The sequence below is a fragment of the Impatiens glandulifera genome, chromosome 1 (genome assembly GCF_907164915.1).
Source record: "Impatiens glandulifera chromosome 1, dImpGla2.1, whole genome shotgun sequence".
NCBI classification, from domain to species: domain Eukaryota; kingdom Viridiplantae; phylum Streptophyta; class Magnoliopsida; order Ericales; family Balsaminaceae; genus Impatiens; species Impatiens glandulifera.
Window position 1 is genome coordinate 5,767,769 of NC_061862.1, and position 13,669 is coordinate 5,781,437.

General features: G+C 37.2%; 2 protein-coding genes across 2 annotated transcripts; one reads left to right on the top strand and one right to left on the bottom strand.

The window, feature by feature from the left end:
* The first annotated feature begins 2,357 nt into the window (after nucleotides 1-2,357).
* On the top strand, nucleotides 2,358-4,526 carry LOC124916276 (YTH domain-containing protein 1-like). The gene has a single exon (XM_047457005.1). It carries the CDS (start codon nucleotides 2,466-2,468, stop codon nucleotides 4,314-4,316), a length of 1,851 nt encoding a protein of 616 aa, XP_047312961.1. The 5' UTR covers nucleotides 2,358-2,465; the 3' UTR covers nucleotides 4,317-4,526.
* Nucleotides 4,527-5,237: 711 nt separating this feature from the next.
* LOC124921923 lies at nucleotides 5,238-13,288 on the bottom strand. The gene is made up of 7 exons (XM_047462632.1): nucleotides 13,094-13,288; nucleotides 11,524-12,979; nucleotides 10,067-10,207; nucleotides 8,153-9,908; nucleotides 7,692-7,993; nucleotides 6,533-7,374; nucleotides 5,238-6,443 (listed from the first exon to the last, which is right to left on the bottom strand). The coding sequence occupies exons 2-7, from the start codon at nucleotides 12,952-12,954 to the stop codon at nucleotides 5,420-5,422; spliced, it is 5,496 nt and encodes a 1,831-aa protein (XP_047318588.1). The 5' UTR covers nucleotides 12,955-12,979; nucleotides 13,094-13,288; the 3' UTR covers nucleotides 5,238-5,419.
* Between the last annotated feature and the right edge of the window lie 381 nt (nucleotides 13,289-13,669).

Here is a 13,669-nt window from a genome sequence, read left to right on the forward strand (position 1 = left end):
ATAATTTTAAAATATATTTATTAATTGATAATTTACAAATTTAATAAGTAGTAAGAAAATATGATATTAATATATGTAAAATTAAATAATTTTAAAAATATTTATTATTTATATAATTTTTTTTATTTCAAATATATATATATATAAACTAATATACCTCATTTTTTATACTAATTTTGAATTAATTTCTAAATATATAATATAGTTTTAAATATATATATAATATTTTAGTTTCTAGTTTCATCCATTGATGTAACTAATTATTTGTAATATTTTATATATTGAATAAAATAATATTTAAAATAAAATTTTCTTACCATTTAAATAATTTTGAGTGAATAATTTTTTTTATGTTAAAAATAAAAATAATATATTATAAACTTGTTTTTGTTAAAAATATTTATATAATATATATATATATATATATATATATATATATATATATATATATATATTAAAGAGTATGTAAAAAAATAATGAATTAAATATAAATATTAATGAATATATCAAGGTTTTGAAAACCGTTTCGTTCATCAACCCGGTTTTTTAGGCGAACTTCGGTCTAACCGGTTCAACCGGTTGAACCACTGGTTGGACCGGTTTAATTTTTGTAGGGTGAAATCAATAAATAAATAAATAAATAAAATTATGTAAAAGTAATAAATAAACAAAATCATATACCTTTATTTTTAATTTAACTATGATTAATTTTTAACCTAACTATGATAAATTTTTAACCTTAAATTTATTTTCTCTCTCCAACTATCATTTTTCCAAAAGTATTGTGTTATCTCTCCTCGAAACATGTATCATCTTCTCCAAGTATCATCTTCTCTTCTTCTAATCTACTTCTAGTGAAGGTAAAAGGAAGGCTCAATCTTCATGTTTTTTATTTTACTTCTTAGCTAAGCAGATCTAATCAACGACAAAGGAGGACACGGAGGGGGAGGAAGGAGATCAATCTTGAACAGATCTGATAAGAGGAAATTTTGGTGTTTGGAGAGAGAAAACCTTTCCAACCGGAAATTTCGGTATCACTTTTCCGTCCAAACCGTCCGGTTCAACCGGATTTTGACCGGTTCGTAAGGTTCATGTATTGAAGCCAACAACCGGTACGGTTAATCACCCGTTTCACGGTCGGACCGGTTGGACCGGCGGTCCGACCGCGTATTTTAAAACCTTGGAATATATACAGAGAGAGAAGTTAACCGTTAACAACCTGTAATAATAGTATATATTTGTGAGAATTTATATAAACTTTTCAATGTTCACATGATAAATACATATTTATTTTTATTTGTATATATTGATATTTTTTAAAGCAGGTAATGAGACACTCTCATTTGTTTACCATTAATCCTAAAAGCACAACATAGTTATGCAATACAAATTGATAAAAACATTTGACGAGGCATAGTGAGTCAACTAGTTTTTATCATCATATTGGTAAGAAAGACGAAGATGATTGGAATTCAACCAGATGCGATTATTTTAAATTTTCAACAATTAAACTTATCCATTGACCTAACTGATCTTACGACTGAATTGAATCGACCGACGTTCAACCGTCCCCTAAACATATGAAGATTTTGAAGAATTGAAAAAAAAAATCATTTGGGATTAACTTTAATAAAAAAAAAAAACAAATACTTGAACTAGGGCAACTGATTGTGGTTTAGATTGAAGTCTCAAAATAGAGAGAATGTACTTGTGAATATAAAATTTCTACAGTTGTTTGCCCAATTGTTAAATAAATAAGTGGGTCCTTCCCTATTTATTAAACATTTAAACTGGATTATCATTATTAATTATTAATATAGTTGAATTCATTCATACATGGGCCATGGCCCAGCCCAATACCAGGGGCCCTCATATTCTTTGTCTCTGCCTCGTTGTCACGTGCGTTCTTGGATTCCTCTGCTCACTCCCCAAGGCTCCAATCCCCTTCCCTTTATTTCTTATTTATTTATTTATTTTTATATTGCTGGCTACTGCTATTTTATTTTACTTATTTCAATTCTTTTGTTTTTAAACCATTTGTTTTCAGATCTTCTCATATTATAAACTCACCATTTCTTGTTTTCTTTCTCACATTATAAAAATCTCAATTCAACATAAATAGTAAAAAAATAACATTAATCCTAAAATTAATTAATTAATTAATTAGTCGGTTCCTTGTATCCGTTACCTTATTAATTCAAGCTTCATATTTTTTCTACATAAAGAAATTATCCATTACCAAAAAAACCAAAAAAAAAAAACAAAAAACATTTAAATTCCATATTTATGTTTTTTTTAGTACATTATTATTATAAGCATATAATAATCTCAGACCCATAGTCCTAAAAACACACAGATATTTCTCCTTCTCTCTCTAAATAGTATCATGTCTTCTCCCCCATTCTCTTTCTCTCTCACACACACAGAAACACACACATATAACCGTTAGTTGTCAATGGAGAAAAATGGAAACAATGGCAGATTCAGATAATAATATTAGTAATAGAAGAAGAAGAAGAAGTAATAGTAAGTGCGCAAAGCTTTTCTTCTGTTTCAACTCTTGTTTCTTCTCTTCTTCTTCATCTTCTTCATCATCAATGAAGATCTCCAGATCCATTCTCAGTCCCGCCCGTCACAAAGACCATCCCTTCTCTCTTTCTTCTTCCCTCACCCGCCGTCTTACTTCCAACGGTAGTATCAAGGGAGCCCAATCTCCCTTCTACCCCACCGCCACCGCCGCCGCAGCCACTTCCAAGAAGCGCGGTGGAGCTACTTTGGATAACCCAGAACCATCTTCCCCTAAAGTTACTTGTATTGGTCAAGTTCGTGTTAAATCTAAGAAGAAGAAGCATGGTCGTAAGCTACGAACTCCTTCCCGCCGCAGAAGCGGCGGGGCAGATGGAAGCTTTCGACGGAGTGATAACTGGGGTTCGGCTGATTTGAATTGTAAACAGGCTAGTTTTACGGAGAATAGGCATCGGACTCAGAGATGGGTTCATCTTCCGTTGACTATTTGTCAGGGTTTGAAGGGTTCTTGTTGTTTTTCTTCTTCTTCGTCGAGGGAAAGAGAGAGTAAGAGGGAGAAGAGTATGAGAAGCGATTTGGAAGTGGAGGAGCAGGAGGAGATTGAGATTGGTAGGGAGAAATTTGATCAAGATGTGGAGGAGGTAGTTCAAGAAGAAGAAGATGATGAAGAAGGAGAAGGGAGATTGAGTTTTTCTGTCCCGCCGAAGAACGCTCTTTTATTAATGAGGTGCAGATCTGATCCGATGAGAGTGGCAGCTCTCTCCCGTCGATTGTTGGAATCTCCTCTCCTCCCAGATGGTATGAATTTGGAAGGTGGGGAAGAAGAGTCTGATCCTGTAGATGATGTTGGAGGAGGAGGAGGAGAAGGAGAAATCAATGAAGAATCAGAAGCAGTAACAATGGTGGAAGATGAGGAAAAACAGAGAGAGACAGAGCAATTTGATGAAGATGACTCGATAATGGATGGACAAAAGGAAGAAGAACATCAAGAAGAAGAAGTAGATAGCGAGAAGATAAGTTCAACAATGGCGGAAGATGAAGATGAAGAAGAAGAAGAGAAGGAAGTTTATGCAGATTCATCATTGTCTGCTGCTGCTGCTGTTGCATCAGAAGAAGAAGAGGCGCGTGAATCGGCGTCGTCCGTGCGTTCAGATTCAGAAAGTAATGAAGATTTAGAAAAGGAGTCAACGAAAGAGATTGAAACTGTAAAAGTGAAAGCGACAGGTGAAAGAATAGTAGGGTCAGAAGATGAAGAAGAAGAAAAAGAAACTTTAGATCGTGAAAACGAGACCGGCGACGGAGCAATGTCGGTTCTACCGGATTGTTTATTACTAATGATGAGAGAGCCAAAGGTATCAATGGAAGTATCAAAAGAGACATGGGTATGCAGCACTGATTTCAAGCGAATTCTACCGGAGAGACGTCGTCCGGCGACCAACAAAACCCTACCCGCCGGCGATGAGGACCCGACGACAAAGAATACTAAGAGGGTTGACGGTGCCTTAAGTCTCTCGTCGTCTTCGTCGTCGCGAGCACCAAAGCCGGCGGCGGTGAAGCAACGGCAACAAACGCAGCAGCAGCAGGCAGGACGATCATCGTGTTCTCTCCCGGGGCCGATATCAACGGCGGAGAAGTTGCCACGGTGTAAGTCGGAGCCGAGGACGGCGGCGGCTAAGTTGATGGCGGCGGCGCCGTCGTCGGAGACATGTATGTGGAAGAGTAGAAAAGTGGAGCAGTTGCGGCGGAGTACGGCGGAAGTGGTCGGTCCGGCGGCGGGTGTTGGGTTCTAAATAAAACATTGGAAACTGTTGTGGGGGGTGTTTTGGTAAATTTAGCTATCACTCTCATTCATACTATAAATGATACAAACACCCTGGCCTGCTTATGCTTGTACATTTTCTTCTTGTGGAATTTCCCACTATATTTTGAAAAACCTATTATAATAATAATGTTGTTTAATTAAATCTCAATAAAAATGAGTTTTAATTTTCAATTTATTTTGATATACTCCTTAATTCCTTTCTTATCTTTATTTGATCATTTTTATAGTGTGCTAACATGGCTATTCTAATTAGATAAATCAATCAATGAAACATGATAATGAAACATGACGTTAAATATGAAATGTGATTTCTTCTTCTTCTTCCTAATTAGAATTAGAAGATATGATGAGAAGTTGATCCCACACACACATGCATACTAATAATGAATGGTGGGTCGAGTCAATAGGGATACTTGTGCATGTTATTCAGATAAGTCAGATCAGATCAGATCATGGTCTCTATTGGTGTGTGCAACAAGCAATCAAAGATTTTACCAACGTAATGTAATGCAATTGGATGGATGGTCCAATCTCTATTTAATGCATTATTTTGATCCTGACACTTTTTCAAACTCACAGACAAGAATATGATCAATCAATTTTTACCTTACCCCTTAACCCTACCCTACCCTACCCACCACTACTCCCCCCCCATACACACATATCATACTGCAAATTATTGATGGAAAAAGGATTTCTATCAACTTACCTTATTAAGAAACTTAACTACTTACCTACAAATCTAATACTAGTTAGTAGTAATAAACATGAAATTCATGATAATAATAATAATAATAATAATAAACACCCAATCAAGATAAAAAAAAAAAGAAGACATCATCCACTCGCAGACAAGAAATCTCTTGTTTGCAACTGTTTGTCTTCTTCTTCTTCTTCTTTGTCTAACTACTATTACTACTACTTGACCATAATAATAGGTGGACAAAATTTTTAATCTTTTCTTTTACATATCAAAAAAGGAACACCATATAACTTAACTCCTGAAGAATGGAGGCCAAAAATTGAACTTCTTCTCCTCTCAAGTCTGTCTGTCTGTCTGTCTGCTTGGTTTTACATTTTAACTACCCACTCTATAAGACCACATAGGCATAGACTATCAAATTTACAGTGATTCGAACAACCATCATCATCATCATCATCATTCTCATTATCATCCACCGTTTGAGGAGCCACAACACCATCTTTGCATATGAATCTCAAATCCAATTCATTTGTTGTTGAATTCTTCTTTTTCTTCTTCTTGCTTCTTGAATGACAGCTGCTGCACTCGCTTGCAACAATAATTAGTTTCTCTACAGAGGTATCACACTTTCCTTTTTTGTCCACCGGATGTTCTAATAACTCATCAATACTTGTAGTAGTAAGTTTCTTTTTTGATCTTTGGCTGGCATCTAATTTCCTCAGAGATGTGTCAAAACGCATGGACATCATTTGGACCATTCTGTGTAAATCCTCAACCGTCCAGCTACTACCTTCTTCTTTTAACCCCCATTCATGAACAAGCATTTTTTGTATTGCAGATTGCAGACTTTTCACACAAGCAGCACAACAGCGGTAAGAGCACACAACGCTTTCAACCATAGGAAGAACACCATCATCATTATCCATTTCCACGTCAACGGATCTTTTATCCGAACTGGAACTGGGACCATCACCACCACCTTGAACAATGGTGATATTTTCAGCACATCCATTAGAACATCCCCCCTGTGGATTCAAGTCTCCGTTCAAACCAGAATCCCCTGTAATTTCTGTTATACACACCTCAGGATTCATCCTCTCTTTCTCTTTCAACATTAAATCAGGTTCAGAAGAAGGGTTGTGCACCGCTTGAGCTGATGGAACTTCAGCCACAACACCATCATGAATCTCCATGTTCACATCATTATCTCCAATATCTGCAGAGGCAAATTTCTGACAACTTTTATCCTGCACCTCGGGCTCGAGGAAGCTTCTTTTCACTGAAACATCTGGAACACAGATATCATCTTCAAGAGGATTATCCTCTTGCCCCTTACAATTACTACTAACTGACTTTGAAGTTCCTGGTGCTGCTTTCATGTCTACTTCTAAACTGAAAAAGACCGAGAATTCTTGTTAGATTAGATAAACACTTAAAGCTGAAAATTAACTATATGTATTAATAATAATCAACTAAAATACCTCTGCAATGTATATGTCCAGCTATTAACATTGTCCTCAAAATATGCCATTTGTGATAAAAGACAACTGAAATGGTACATATCTTTCCCAGCATTGATTTTCCCATTGATCTCTCCGGCTAGGAGTTCCAAGACCTTCCGGACCTCAAGGGAAACTTCTCTAAGCGAAGTGTATTGGCCCCTATATGCTGATAAAGCAACGGCCACTAGGCCTCTCACCAACTTGTACTTTTCTTTGCTTTTAGCATTGTTGGTTCCACTGGAAAGAGTTACATTCTCCGACAAATTATCAGGAAGAACCAAACATGAATTGAACGGCCATCCTTTCCAAGGTCCATTTACATCAGCACATGGACCTTCTTTTAACTTGGATGTCACCCAGCATAGCTCTGCAAAATGAGGATATCGCAGAATTTGATAGCCAAAAGTAGATATAGCCAGAAACAGGTTTTGTTTCCCTTTTAGATTTCTGTTGTCTGGCGGAGATGATGAAACCTTCATTTCAGCATCAGGAAACTCTTGTGCTTTTGCACTTTCACTTGCTTTCCCTGAAGCTAGAGCATTTGTGGTGGTGTTATCACGATATTTGGCTTCAGTGTATGAATTTTCCAGGTCATGTCTTCGTTGATGGCTCAGCTGAATGAGCTCTTGTACTAAACTCTTTGACAATACTCTTGCTGATGACTCAATTGCTAGATCATGGTTGAAATCCTTATCAAGCTCAAGAGAAAATCGAGGCACTGTCTCCTTTGGTAGAGCCGAAGGACTTCTGCCTGCATCACAACTCTTAAAGAACTGTCTGACCTCAAGTGGAAGGGCTGTAAGAGGTACTTCAGAGGTAGCCTGTAAATTGGGAGTTAGGAAAAGTTGGATGAATTGGTTCAAGAAATTAATATGTGATATATTAAAGAGTAGGCAGCATCAATGTCATGAAAATTAAGAAGAGGACTAAATGTAGAATTTCGAGTTTTCCTATAATACCTATAGAGTTTGCATATAATTTATTTATTCAATAAATTTAATGATATGATTTGATGAAAATGGCACATAAGAAATTCTAACAAATTGGTTGCAAGTCACTTACATGTACGACTAAAAACAAATTTAACAAGCATCTAAATAAATAACATAAATATATCTACCCAGAGAAGAGAACACACCAGAATCATCAAGGATGTGGAGACGCATATGGACTCCACATGCTCCACAAACAACTTCCAAATACAAGAGCTTCTTTGTTGATTCTGCAATTCTTGAACCTTCGGAAGTTCACATGACTTGTCTTGGAATGAAATACTTCCTTTATCTTCACAAGATATCGAACAAGATTCTTTGTTCTTTCCCTTGGGGCCTAGAACAGAAGGATTGATCTGATTTCCCTCAGTTACATCACAACTCTCAGTAGACCACAAATCAATTCTTGGCATGAATAACACAGAAGAGCGTACACTAGCGCATTTCACTGTCACAAAGGAAAAGCTAGAAAATGAATATAAAGATATTAGAAAATTACAACGAAGTTAACATCAAGGAATGTTTCCCATGCATAAGAGTGTGTTATTCCCATGAGTTTAAATAAAGGAAGGTTTCATATGAAAGTAGAAAGTTTTGGAAAGCGTACTCAATATCTTTGTTATGCCTTGTGTCATATCTCCTTCTTCTGAAATTGTAGCTAAATCAATCTTTTGAAGTTCAATATTTCCCACAAAACAATGAAGAATGCAAGAAGCAAGATGCCTTTGCCCAGATCCAGGGTTTCCAGAAATTAATATACGAAAACTTGTTCTCTTATGTGATGCACTAGATATATTTCTCAGCAAACTATTCTCAACAACTGGAATGAATGCCTTTGAAGTTTCAAGCTCTTTATGGTCCTCATCTGCAAGTGCGAGTAAACCATATGCATTGCAATCACTGGCTAGTCCCCATAATATGCCAATCTGTGAAAATTTAAGTACAACTTCTCTTGCAATATCTCCATCTAGAATCATGTCATCAACAAGGCACCACCACTTATCACTCGGCATTTTCTTCTTTTGCAAAGCAGAAACAATGATAGTTTTTAGTTCTCTGGTAGCCTTATAAAGAGGGGGTGGCAACCAGAGATGTTCTTCAAGACAAAGGAATGTGAACAATCTGCACAATGGCGACATAAGGCAAGGAAAAAGGTACATAGGAAGAGGGGATGATACGACATCATTTGCAGCCATTCCCGTTCCTCGGCGAGAGCATGGGGGCGGTGCACATGAAAGAGCTTCTAACCAATCCCTTTCTTCCACAATAAAGGAAGGAAGAGGAGGCCGTTCACCATTTGGTACTTTCTGTTCAGCTGCACAAAATAACTCTTGCAAGGGGCAGCTCCTTTTCAAGGCAACAATGGCTGCTTGAGTACAAAGAGCCTGCAAGTCAGCACCGGCAAAACCTATAGTTTTCCCAGCAACCCAATGGAGTAATGATCCAGAAACTGGCATGGGCCATTTTTTTGTATGAACGGAGAGAATAGCTGCCCTATCTTCAGCAGAAGGTAGGGGAAAATAAATTTCTCTATCAAACCTGCCCGGTCGTCTTAAAGCAGAGTCAATTGCATCAGGCCGGTTTGTTGCACCTATGACTATAACGGAACCTCGAGATTTCAGACCATCCATTAGAGAAAGCAATGTAGAAACTACAGAATTGTGAGTTTGATCTTGTCGCCTAGTTCGACAAGGAGCCAAACCATCAATCTCATCAAAGAAAATTATAGATGGTTGGGATTTCTCAGCTACCTGAAACAGAAGTCTCAATTGCCGCTCAGCATCCCCAACATATTTCCCTAAACAATCTGCACCTTTGCGAGCAAAATAGGCAATACGCCTATCCCCCCTAGCACAAGAACCTATTAAGGCACGCACAGCCAGTGTTTTACCAGTTCCAGGGTAACCATGCAGAAGAACTCCTCTAGGTGGTGTAAGCCCCATATTGCTGAAGAACTCTGGATACAGTAATGGTAGAATAACCACCTCTTTCATGCATTGGGTAACATTCTGCAGCCCAGCCACCGATTCCCAACCCTGAAACTGAGTGGCATTTTCGGCGTTCGGACCTCCAATATATACTGGAGCAATTCTCAACAGATCTCTACTGAGTCGTTTGCTCTCACGTTTCAAAAATTCTTCATCCTCTCCACAATTTTCCAGCCATTTTTCTTCTGCTCCATTATCCTTCCGTGAGGCCTCATTTGAAATCTTTCTCATGTCAAACCTAACTTTTTTGGCCTTCAATTTTTTAATCCGTTGCGAATACTGAATTCCATGAGGTTGGAAGAGATGACGATGATCGGTGCAGGCTATAAGAAATTTTCGATGATCAAAGATACAGCCATTGGCTCGTGCACATGGCTGGAAGTAAAAGAAATAAGAGGTGGAGAATTAAGAATAACTAAAAAGAAGTAGATGCAATCATTGTATAAACATGAAATGCATGTGTACACATGTAAGGTAAAAAGATATCAAACATATAATTCTGCTTATAATTAAATGAAAGTTCATCAACTGACCAGGTGGTAAGTTTTTGGACAACGATCAACGCGGCATCCGATGGTTGCCCCACGTCTTCCACATCGATTACATTTTAATGCCCTTCCTCTGCATAGTGCGACCCTTACATTTTTAAGCCGTCCCAAACCAGCAAAATAAACCTGTGTAACATGCATAAATAAGAATGCTAAGACTGACGAGAGAAAGAAGAAATGCATAGTAATATGTAAAAAATAACCCTGAAATCCCAACATAAGAAAGATACTATTTTAACAAACATAATAAAAGTCGTGCATTTAGCTGAAGAAGTGATGGCAAATTATGCAGTAACAATTTAAGATTGGCTCATTTAGCTCAATTAAATAACAAAACATTGTCATAGTAAAACATAAATAAGAAAAGCAACAATGAAACTTTTTTATTTGTAACCACTTTAATGTAAATAACTTAATATATGTAAGTTTATGAAAAATTGGAAGGCACGGTGCAAAGATGGAATTGATAAAGACGAATGAATGAAAAATCAAATCCCCATCCCAAAAGAATAGAATAAGAGGAAATGTATACGACAATATGTACATCCACAAACATATACACTACAAAAAAACAGCTTTAGTATAGAAAACAATGTCAAATACATAGGCTAGGTAGTGTTGTATTCCAAGATCTAATGTATATCTCTAAACCCTTCACAATAGAATATTTACCATGAGAACACACAGAATTGTGACTTGTCATGAGGAACACCCTAACGACTGTTGATAGTGTTTCATGACATACATAGACATGAATGAACATTTTCTAGGAACATATCTACATGCAAATGTTCATTTAAACTACATATATGTGTATCAGTTTAAGCACACAATGAGAAGAGAGAATTATAGCCATGATGGTTTTAGCATGAGAAAGGCAAAACATTCCAAGATTATTTCCCTTCAATGAAAAACTCTGCATTAGAGTTTAATCCCCATCGAAAATACTAGAACAAACATATATAGAAATTCTGTGGTAAATGTAAATTGGAGACAATTATTTTAGCATATGATCCCAAATAAAAGAGGGAAAAAAACTACTTGTGCATTGCATTTCAGTCTGTCCCCAAACATCTCCAAGGGTAATTCATTACAGCCCACCCCTGTTTGTAACGCAAACTGAATAGTAGATTTTTTACATGGATATTATTTGAGATCTACAGATTAGAGACTGAAGCAAGCCATAATCTAATACAAGTATAAGAATAGCAACAAGATAACAGACCAAGATATATCAAAAAGGCAAGCCCACCAAAGAAATCAAGACTATAATAGATATTCATAAAATAACAGCAGAAGCTGCTCATACAAAAAATTCCCTGAAAATAATGTAGAAAAGGAAACAGATAAACATATTAAATCAAAAAATAGCATGGCAATGTAGGAAATCCAGAAAACCTAAAGCAAAAATGTAGAAGGTCCTATTGAGTAAAAACAAATACCTCTGGACTCCAAACGGCACAATTTTGGTGTACCCATATTCCAGCAATACCAAAGCGATCATTTATGGGACCCAGAAGGGGTCCAAGCCATCCAGGTTCATGTCCAAAACCATCCCACATGTCATAGTTGGGCTCCTCGGATACTGAAGAGCCACTATACACATCATGGTCACTTCCAGCCCCATCCCCCAGTGATTTCTTGGGAGGTTTCCCATCAGTCCCTGTTCCACACAAACCACATTTTCTTCCTTCTTTTATCCGCGGCTTACCAATATTCCCAGTGTCAACTTCTGCAGTAGTCTCATCCTTCAAGTGTTGATGATGGTCCCCTCCATCTCTGGCAGAGTTAGCAGGAATTCCAACTTCAGCATTATCCTGTTTGTGTTCTTCAAGGGAAAGTGGGCTTGGAGTTGTCTGCTTATCCTGTTTTACTGACTCTGCATTGTCATTGGGAAGGAAAGCATTTTCTAGTTCCGCCTGCTTGAACTGCTCTTCTGTCAGAACATTTTCAGGAACAGTGAAATATTTGTTTTCTTCAACTTGTTTGTCCTGCTCCTCTGGCTCTACATCATTAATAGCAATAGAATCTTCATCCCGGACACTTGATTGAGCTTTTCTCTCCTCTGCATCACCAAAAGATGTAGTTGCGCCATTCAAGTGCAATTGATCATCATCAGCAGCAGCATCATCAGTAGTAGCATCATCATCGTCATCATCATCATCATCAGTAGCAGCATTATCATTGTCATCAGTAGCAGCATTATCATCATCACCATCATCACTGACTTCTAAAGGTTCAGGTTCGTTCTCACCTTGTCCATCTTTTCCGAAATGCAATTCAATATCCGGCCTCAAAACATTGGAGGCCTTAATTCTACCCGGTCTTTTCGACTTGACAACTGTTGACTTAACAGTTTCTTGTTCCTCACCTTCCAGTGGATTATCTTCGGATTGATCTTCTTGAGCAGACACATTAAGGTCCACAAACAGTTTCCTTTTACCCGTTGGCGGATAACCTCCCTTACCTCTAGATCCAACTAATGCATTTCTATCCCTAGATCTCAACCTAGATCTCCATTTATCAGATTCTTCATCCGCACCATTAGAATCAGAGCAAGGAAACTCATTGTCAATCCCTACTACTCTCCCTTTATCAGTCTTCCTCCGTTTCTTCGCAGGCGAGGGCGATGCATCAAGCACAGTAGGTGGACGCCTAACCCTAGTACCCCTACGAAGCTCAGATTCATGATCTCCCGAACCACTTGCAACTCTAGAATCACCTATTTCACTTTCTACCTGATCGTGATTTCGTTTATACAAATGATCACATATAGCATCAAGTCTTTTATGCTTCTTACGAGTTCTTACACCACTTGCAACTGATTGATTCTTCCTTCTTCTCGAAACCGAGGCAGATTGAGACAATCGCATGACAAGAACTGATACTACTATGAACCTATCAATAGACGACTCTAATCGATTAGCATTGGCTGTGATTGCAATTTGTGCGATTGATGTTACATAGAAGTAGGAAAACAAGATGAAAAACGTGAAGAAGAAGCACACTGACCTTGTGATTACTCTGTTTTCCGCCGATTTGATCAGAAATGAGAAAGTAATCGCCGTCAAAGAGAAGAAACCCTAAGATATGATTATAATCGAATCAAGTAATCCCTCCTTAGTCAAAAGTTGCTTTTCTAGTTCTTCGTTTGGCCTCTTTCTATCTTCCCCGTCTCTATATTTCTCAAACTTCCGCTCTATAACAACAACACTAGGGCGGAGACCGTAAGGGCTCGTATTTTCCTTCTCAATTTAACCCAATCGCCAACAAAGGCGCGTAAGCCATATAACCTCACTTTAATAAGAAATAATATATTAGTTATTATAAGAATTTAAAAGGGAAGTGATGTATATCCTTTAATTTCCATTATTCAAATGATAAATCCTTTCATACTTTATAAAAACTATGTTCATATAAAGATTGATCTTTCAAATTTTAAGTCATTTAGTCTCTTAGTTTTTGATCATTACGTTCTTATTTTAAAAGTTCGTTATAAATTTTAAGCTGGGGAGAGGTGATGAAGTTCTTATTTTAAAAGTTCGTTATAAATTTTAAGCTGGGGAGAGATCATGAATAAAAATACCG